The sequence below is a fragment of the Apium graveolens genome, chromosome 7 (assembly GCF_009905375.1).
Source record: "Apium graveolens cultivar Ventura chromosome 7, ASM990537v1, whole genome shotgun sequence".
NCBI classification, from domain to species: Eukaryota; Viridiplantae; Streptophyta; class Magnoliopsida; order Apiales; family Apiaceae; genus Apium; species Apium graveolens.
The window spans coordinates 156,387,179-156,397,047 of NC_133653.1; the positions used below are offsets into that span (position 1 = coordinate 156,387,179).

Sequence of the window (9,869 nt, forward strand, 5' to 3'; positions counted from 1 at the left end):
AAATATGTGTATGTGGATGTAGATGATTTGCTATTGTTTTTTAATTATTTCTTGATTTAATAAATATTTTATTTTATTATAATTTGAATTAATAAAATTAATTTTGGAAGTGTTTGGTTTCCTACTAAAAAAGAAGTTTCCTACTAAGAAAGAAGTTGAGTGCAATTATATATTAAGCTAGATAATAATTCATAGAGTTTATAGTTATATTAGATATATTATTATTTATTTTAATTAATTAATATTTGTTTAAACTTTTTTTGGAAGGTGTTAACATATTTTTTAGGAAGGTGTTAACCAACTGACCAAACGAAACAATGTTTCGCTTATAATAGTATAGTATAGACTATTATATAATAATAAATTATAAACCTATATGAAAGTGGGAGTATTGAATATGTGTACGGGGATGTAGATGATTTGCTATTATTTTTTAATTATTTCTTGATTTAATAAATATTTTATTATATTATAATTTGAATTAATAAAATTATTATTGGAAATGTTTGGTTTCCTACTAAAAAAAGAAGTTTCCTACTAAGAAAGAAGCTGAGTGCAATTAGATATTAAGCTAGATATTCATAGAGTTTGTAGTTATATTAAATATATGATTTATTTATTTTAATTAATTAATATTTGTTTAAACTTTTTTTGGAAGGTGTTAACATATTTTTTAAGAAAATGTTAAACAACCGAATCATGTTTGGCTTATAATAATATAGTATAGATATAGATATAGTAAGTATAAATTTAATTTAATTAATTAATGTTAATAATAAAAAAAAATACAAGTTTGACGCTTTTGCGTTTTTCTTTTTTTAATTCTTCTTTCGGGAGTTTTTACTCCGCGGCTCTTCGGCTTGTGAAATTTGCGATCAAAAGGCGGCGTTGGTTCCATTGCCGCATTCTTTTTCATCCTCTCTATCATCTTTGTAAGTTATTTTACATCTTTTTTTTAGTTTCTTCTTTCTTTTAACTTGTAAAGATAATATGTCGAGTAGCATTTTATCATCCGTACTATTAACGATTATAATCCTGAAAAGAGACCCGTTATGAATCAAGAAGATGAGTAATCTGCTATAAACCTCGATCATCTTGATACGCCCGAAACCCTATATTCTCAAACATTTAAGATGTTTGACGAGAGAAATTTAATCTCGCGTTTCCCCGTCGCCGAGGACCGGAGAAAGAGTTTACGAGCCCAAATAATCTACAATCTTCTAGCTATTATGTCGATAGAGGTATAGCCAAGTTCAGTTTAAAAGATTATATAAATTGTAAAATTGATATTCGTATATCTAAATATGGTGATATAATTCGGATCACCATAAAATATGGATTACACGAAATTTCACTTATTTTATTGTTCGTATATCTAAAGATGGTGATATAATTCGGATCATGAGAAAGTATGAATTACACGTCATTTCACTTATTTTATTTGAATAAGTTTACGGGCCCAAATAATCTACAATCTTCTAGCTATTATCTTGATAGAGGAATAGCCATGTTCAGTTTAAATGTTTATATAAAAATTTAAAATTGATATTATGTTCGTATATCTAAAGATGGTGATATAATTCGGATCATGAGAAAGTATGGATTATATAAAATTTCACTTATTTTATTGTTTGTATATCTAAAGATGGTGATATAATTCGGATCATGAAAAAGTATGAATTACACATAATTTCACTTATTTTATTTGAATATGGGTTCCGACTGCCAACACACACTTTCCATCGTGCCGTTTTCGAGACTTTGCAAGATAGCTGTATAGAATAATTTACCCTCTTTGACCCTAAAATGATAAATAAATGTAACAATAACAAAATAATCGACATAGGTTTGGAATTATGGACAAACATGTTTGTACCCAATATATAACATTTATTTGCTCACGCATAGAGAAAACTTTACTAGAAATTCATATCACCATCTTTAGGTATGATTTGGTATGATTTTTGGTATGACTTCTTTAAAATCTTAACTAGAAATGCCATTAGCTAGAAATCTTAACTAGAAATGCCATTAACTACCATACTAACCTAAAACGAGTTCCCAAAATCTTAAGAGAACACTGAATGTTTTGGTCACAAATCATCTGATATATCTTCATCATTTTTATGTTGTTAAAGCTCCATTTTCCACACACTTGATCTATTGTGTCTAAATGAGCATACATTGATCAATAAAATTCATCTAGTATGCGCCTTGCCTCACCAAATATATATATGTAACTAGACAACCACATCTACTACCTAGAATCTATGTCTCCTTTCACAAGCAGCTGAAACAATTGGAAAAATAAAAATAATGCTTAACAAGACTACAAGAAAGAGAGGAGAAAAAAGAAACACATGCATCTCCCCGCACTCATCATATCCAGACTTTTTCACAGTCTCCGCTAGTATTTACAATCCCAAGGGTTCCGCTCTTTTTAACCACCTTATTCAGTTGAAATAGAGGGTGCCTATATAGCCTTCTTACTCCCTTTTTAAAATTTAGTCTGCTTAGTATCCCTTCGGTTTCCCTATTGTCATAACCGTCTCGATCACTGTTATCTTTGCTGCATGTAACAGGCGTTTTCGGAGCTGCTATAGATGATTCATAATCGAATTCATTTCCATCCTTGCAGTTGAAGCTCCATAGTTTCTCCTCCCTATGAGATTCCAGTCTGCCTAGAGTCGAACTTTGCAATATGTTAGCGTTCCCAGTCTCCCTATGGTCAGAATCTGTTGCTGATGGATTTGAACTTGGTATGCGGGATTCAACCTTGGTTGTAGTTGAATCACCACAGGACGAAAGCAACCCAACAATTGTATCAAAATCTCCTCTTTCTCGAAGAGCTTTCATAATTAGTGTTTTTAGCAAATTCATTACTTGAACTGCATGAATCAGTGCGGTCAAAGGATCTGCCATCTGCATGAAGAGGGAAAACTATATGTAAGCACAAATAGTTGTGGATATATTAATTATGCAGGAGACTCATGGATTAGCTTTTAGCTTAACTATAGGGCATCTTGTGTGTTTGTCAGTTTAAAGAGACGTGGCACTCATACTCTGTTTAGCTAATAAACAAAATGATGCTTTGTATCACACAGATACCTTGACAGCTGGGACATAACAGTTAATATCTTGTGGAGTAATCTCTTTTCTAACATGTGGAATGTAGGATACACTAACAAACTACAGTTAATATCAATATTGGCAATAACCTCAAGGGCCACAGTAAATCCAATCTATAAAAACATTAGTTTTTATGAAATATATGTAAGCAAAAACATGTCAATCTGTAGGCTCTAATAATATAAACAAATCCTGCTTGTCAAGGTTGTTATCATCCATAGCGAGTTTTTACAAGTTTTTGTCTAAATGATCAAATCTCAACGTGGTCCAAGCAAGAAAGTGGGATACTACTAGCTTAAATGACTTGATAAGAATTGTAGTATACCTGAGTCATGTTGGGCGCAAAAACCATTGCAATATTCCGAGCATTCATCTTGTTTAGATTTTCATACTGTACTACATCTGCCATCAAATTGATTGCCCAGTCAAGAAGTGAAGCTTCTGTTGGAGGAAGTCCAGCTATAAGTTGTGTGCACTCATCTTCGGTGTTGGAATGCATCACCTGCTCTGCAGTTAGAGAATCAAGCACTCCTGTAGGAAGTTCTCTAAACCATGCCTGCATATTTCATATTTTTGTAACATCAATCAGTACAATATAAGGTAACCAGAAATAAATAAGAGGAACTACTAGCCTAACAAATATGCAATCAAATGACTTTGGCGTGTTCAATTTTATGAATGTGGCAGTTATATCATTAGCATTTCTTCATCCCCACACAGTTCGACAGTTTGTTTCAACTACAGTAATTTCATAATTTTAAACTTACAAAACTCTATTAAGTTGTTAACAGTACTTACTAGATGAACAGGGAAGTCAAATCCTTATTATGGCTAAATTGCAACAACATAGATATGCAGTATCGATAATATACTTTCACATTAGAATTATTGAGTTTCTCTTGAAAAGAATGTATGCACTGAGCACTATGCCGCTTACAAATTGATTCTCTACGGGGATCCTACCTCAATAATTGAAATAGGCTCACAACTTAGCGACATACTGAGCATTAAATCAAGAGTTCTTTTCCATGAATCAAACTCAACACTGACTAGTTGGGTGTTCACGAACCGAACCGAGTCAAGTTTTAATCAAATAGAGCTGTGCTTTAATTGTTTTTTTTTGACGAACCGAGCCGAATTTTCTTATCAAACAAAAATCGTGTTTGAGCTTGAGTTCGTTAACTAACGAGTCGAACCCGAACTTGTTCGTGAACATAAACGAGCCGAGCCAGAAAAAATTCAGGTCAACCGCTGTTAACAGTGAAAATAACTTATCAAATATTTTTTTTTTGAAACTTTGGTTATATCATTAAAATATATTTATTTTGACATCCATGCGGTTGGATCAATTAGAAATAATTTTAAATAAGTCGAGACACTACTGGACTAAACACTAGTTACCAGTACTAGTCAAACTAATGTTTGACTGTTAAAATAGCAAAGCAAATAAAATTATTTTGATCTGAAACTTTGGTTATATCAATAAGATATATATTTTATGGCATCCATACGGTTGGATCGATATAAAGTATATTTAAAATAATCGAAACAACAAATCCGAACTAAACACTAGTTAGAGTTATTATTCAAACTAATAGTTGACCGTTAAAATTGGAAAATCAAATAAAACCGTTTTGATATGAAAAGTTGGTTATATCATTAATATATATTTTATGACATCCATACGGTTGGATCGATGAAAAAATATTTAAAAAAATCTTAACTAAAATATAATTAAACTAAATTAAAAAAAATTCAAAATCATGTCAAATATATCACATATGGTATGCAAATTGATTGTTGGAAGATAAAAAAAATTATAACTAAGTCAGATTTTTTTTATAAAAAAAAATCATAGCTATATAAAAATATTCTGGATATATTAAAATTTTTTCGAGATTTAACGAGCGAGCTTGAGCCGAGCCGAGCCGAGCTCAAGCCGAACAACCCAAAACTCGGCTCAAGCTCGTTTTGCTTAACGAACACATTTGTCTGTTCAAGTTCGAGTTCGTTAACGAGCCGAGCCGAACGAGTTCTTAACGAGTCGAGCTCAAACTTGTTCATGAACAACTCGGTTTGTGAACAGCCCTACGGCGACTAGCATCTGGTCTTCCCATCTCACACAAGTGTTGTATTCACTGGCTGATGACAGTTTAGACGTATCAGGTCAAGGATGGGAATATTTAGTACTCTGTTATTATGCTATAACACTACACAAAGTGCACAAGGAACAAACAATATTTTTTGACAAGATATAGAAACAAAATGTGTAATATTTCGATATTGAACTAGAGATTTATATCATGGCCAACTGAATATTAACATAATATGTTGAATACCTTAATTAAGCCTGCCAGACAATGTACATCAATACCACGCGGTACTACACCTCTGTTCAGATGGTTTCTAACACTTTCTTCTTCTGTATTCTCTGCATTAATCCGGAAAATTCCTTCTGCCTTCGAGCAAATCACATGTTAGACACCGTTCAAAATCATATCGTAATCAAACCAACTATAGATCAGTTTTTATTGCGAAGATTGTACCTGAAGGCCCCCCCCTGAATACAAACGCTTTTGCATCGTAAGTAGAATAGTTGGTACACTATTTCCCCTTTGATCATAAGAACACTGCATTGAGTTGGCAGAAACCCCAAAAACACTGACACTGAACCAGAAGACAATTAATTAGCTATATAATTCAGTGAACCAGAATGAAGATCCAAACAAATTGATGACATTCGATATATATTAGCAATGTAAGAATGGCTACATAAAAAAAACTTCCTCAAATTCGATACACTATTTCTTTTAGACAAGTTTTCTATCCACTGAGGAAAAATTAGCTTGCATAATAACATCCAGGAAAGTGGTATTTTAGAATCATCTTTATCTTTATGATATTATTCAAATCATTAAATTTGAATAAGTTTCAACTTTGCAAAACTTAGCTCTGCAAATGCTATATGAGTATCCCCAATTGTGGGAGACGCTTTTTCCAATGCTGGTACAGCCAAAGTGACTAAACATGAGGAACTGTGCTGGAAATTCAACACACCACCATTGTACTGTACGTATTTGACACTATTGGTTTGATAGCACTAGAAGTTATGGAATTCCTTAAAAAGCCCAAAATATCGTGCACACTAATTACATAACACATAGGTCTATGGATGTGGTCTTTAAAAGAATTGGTTTAATAATCTACAAATGGGCAGCAGCTTGTTTGTTGCTCGCTTGACCTCTGCCTCGGTGTAAATATGGAATTAGTTTATAGAACCATTAGTTTCTTTGTTTACACTGCCATGCCAGAAAGTTTGAGAATGATTGCTCTGTAACCAAGTACATATTTTCACATACAAGGCTAAAATCATCTTGCAATTTCTAACCAAGAAGTGCATTAAGTAAACTTGAATGCTTGAATTACAGTGTCACACATGAATTCCATTGATAATATCATTTATAATTTAGTTGAGACATGAGTGAGGACCACTGCTTCTCACGGGAAACTTTCTAACGAATTTAACATACGAAAATTAAGTTTTACCCACTTACCCTACCCACGGATCTTTGTTCCCCACCCAATTCATCTACATACTCACAAGATAAAATTATTGGAAATATAATCTTCGGAAGAGAGCGACTGGTCCAGACCCAAAGAAATAACAAAAAAATTGTCCACTATAGCTTCAACAATTCTGACTCGATATCAGGTAACACAACGGGTTTAACTTTTAGCAAGCAACGAGCCGCGAGCATTTATCTGTCACTAATTCTGCCATTATAGCCAGGAAGGAGTTATACTTATACTACCTTGACATAATCCCCCCCTTGCTTCCCTCATCTAGACGGCAACCATCTGGTTTTGCCAGGGTGTTGATTAAGCATTGTAGCTAACACGTGAGACTAGGAATGTTGCTATGCTGAACTAGTCACAATACAGGAAAAAGGAATTGGTCGACTCTATCAAGAATGAAATCTTTAGTATTACAAACTCACTTTACAGTGTGCTTACTGGTTAGCGAATTCTAAGTGGCATTAAATTTTCCAACCAGTCACCTAGGGCCATTCGATCAAAAGAAGCATCCATTTAATCGATTAAAAGTGACGTGAGAGAGACACTTTTATTGTTATTAAAATTCTACAGCTAGTAGATAGCAGGTACATGGTTCATTTAATTATAGTAATTAATTATTAAGATTCATTTATTGGTATTCTTCTGTACTTCCTAGCATCTCCGAGTACATAACTAAATCACTACCATTTCACCATGAGTAGATTGATGGTTGAATCAGTATAAACCAAAACCATACACAGTATTTCGCTACTAATTATTAGGCCTCTGGAAGAATTACGTACACGGACAGTTTATTCGTGTAGAGTTTCAACAATAAGATTCTTGAATGTTGTTTTCTAAAGATTAATGAAAAAGAAAACGTGAATGAAGGGGGCTAAAGATGCAATTTCAACAAATTCAACAAACAGTTAAAATTACTGTTCACAGACTCACACTACTCCGAATTGACAAATTAGATTGCATCTTGAACATGATAACTAACTTTAGAGATATAAGAGAGACGTAAATCGACGAACCTTGCGCTAGGAACTTTGCGTGGAAGCTGAGGCTGAAGTTCGAGTGGCAAGCCAAGGAAGCATCCATTAAATCGATCAAAAGTGACGTGAGAGACATGGAGAGCATCAGTTGGACATCCAATCTCCATAGAAGAAGAAGAGGAAGAGGAAGAAAAATCATCTTGAGTTGTTTGCACCACACTACAAGTCACCAGCAATGACTTTCGCAAAGCTGAGGCCACAGACGAAAGTATCTGAGGAAGTTGATTATTATTATTGGGAGACCTTTGTTCTTTTTCATTTCCATGACTATAATTCTGGCCTATGAACGGTGTGGTTATAGGATTGTCGAGAAAATAATCGTACTCCTCCTCTTCGTCTTCTTCTTCTTCTTCATTGGTAAGGTAAAGAGAAGGTGTAGGAGACTTTGAAGTGCATTCCAAGTCATGACTAGTGGTGGTACTAATCAACACCCCAACTCCGCAAGATTTGGATCGAAATAATCGTGTCATGACTAATTACATATGATAAACTAGTTTGAATATAATAAAATATAAAAAAACAAAGAAGAAGAGGAAGGAATGGTTTTGGTGAATGTGGAGGTTAAAGATATTGGTGGAGGAGGGTGGTGGTGGTGAAATTCATAATAGAGATATGATGAATGATAGATTAGATGATGGCAACATTTTATCCTTTTTGTATTTTTGCTGTGATGCTGTTACATCTATGTTTTGATATTATATTTTTATCTAGTGTATTAGTTTATGTATATAGCTGGTGATGACAATTACAGAGACGGACAGTACATAGGATTGGCGCCATTTACGAATTTGGAAGTACATGCTACAATCTTCGCACCTTAAGGGGTTGGGAGATGTTGATATTGGGTCCACGGCTTCAACCAACTTTCCAAACCATTCCAGACACAAATATTTTTATCGTTATTATTTAATATTTAGTTGTTTAAATTCGGTCATAGACACCTGCGGTTAGCAACCTTTCCAAACTAAATCAAGACTGAAATGATCGACGACAGAATAAGCAATATTTTGACTATCCAACTCTAATCTTTGTTAACAAAATAACTGGAACTGAATTGTATATTTTAATGTCGTAACAGATAATATTATTTAAAATAATCCGGTGGTTGTGACTACTGCAAGTAAAAAATTTGTGATTGACATTGCTAGTTTGAGCTACAAAAATACTACAATTTTTGATAATTTTGATGTGGAATCATATGAGTTAGCAATGGGTAGATCATATCAGTTTGATTTGAACTTATATTACAAAAGTATGGTGAGAATAATTAACAATGATGAAGGGTATATTTTGTATCCATGAGAGGATAGGCTTGCCCATAATCCTATTTTTAAACATGTGATGTTTGTTTCTGCAAATATTGGGTATAAAGAAGTTGAATCTGGTTTCAGTTCTAAGTCGGCAATGATTAATAAAAATTTGGTTGGATTAACTCAAGTGTTGTTTTCAAAATTTGTTAGACTTGGTAAAGAGTTTAGGTACAAAGTTCCAATGAGGTTGTTGCCTTTAAAACCACGACCATGGCGAGATATACAACAAGTTGACGTGATTATTATTCTAGAGAACTCGAGATCGAGTTCTTTTGAAGGGGAGGAGTCTAATGTAAGAGGATTTTCGGAACATAATCAAGGGTGTGATGAGTGCGAGAAGACCAAAGGTATGATCACGCTGAGGACTGAATGGTCATGCTATTAAGGATATATGATGGCATGCTCATGCTGCTGGATTGCATGGTCATGCCAAAAGTGAAAAAAACAACAATAGCTTTTTGGTGGCCAGATGAAAGACATTGCATGTTCATGCTCAAAGCTACATGATCATGTCGGTTTATAAGTAATATTTTTTTTAATTATGATTTATTTTTATTTCATTTTGAGATTTTCTATTCCTATATAAACAATTCTATAATGTAACATATGGAAATATTTTATTGAAATCAAAACCCTTAAGAATTTTCTCTTATATCTTTTTGTGGATTTAATAAACTCTTGTGGATTTAAGTTTTGCCTTGTGGATTCAAGGTATTAATGGATTTCAAGTGTAAGAGTCCTTGCGAGAATTAGCGCTTACTTATCCTACGCTTCCGTGATGCGTCAAACCAGTGTGATCTTTATTAATATATATTTA

The 9,869-nt window shown here is 33.4% G+C and overlaps 1 protein-coding gene and 1 long non-coding RNA gene across 2 annotated transcripts; one reads left to right on the forward strand and one right to left on the reverse strand.

Moving 5' to 3' along the window:
• The first annotated feature begins 797 nt into the window (after positions 1-797).
• On the forward strand, positions 798-3,149 carry LOC141671978 (uncharacterized). The gene is made up of 2 exons (XR_012555318.1): positions 798-932; positions 2,583-3,149. It is a non-coding gene; the product is annotated as an uncharacterized LOC141671978 (long non-coding RNA).
• Positions 2,164-8,420, reverse strand: LOC141671977 (rho GTPase-activating protein 3-like). The gene is made up of 5 exons (XM_074478448.1): positions 7,722-8,420; positions 5,676-5,796; positions 5,469-5,588; positions 3,455-3,685; positions 2,164-2,922 (listed from the first exon to the last, which is right to left on the reverse strand). Exons 1-5 carry the CDS (start codon positions 8,210-8,212, stop codon positions 2,380-2,382), a joined length of 1,506 nt encoding a protein of 501 aa, XP_074334549.1. The 5' UTR covers positions 8,213-8,420; the 3' UTR covers positions 2,164-2,379.
• Between the last annotated feature and the right edge of the window lie 1,449 nt (positions 8,421-9,869).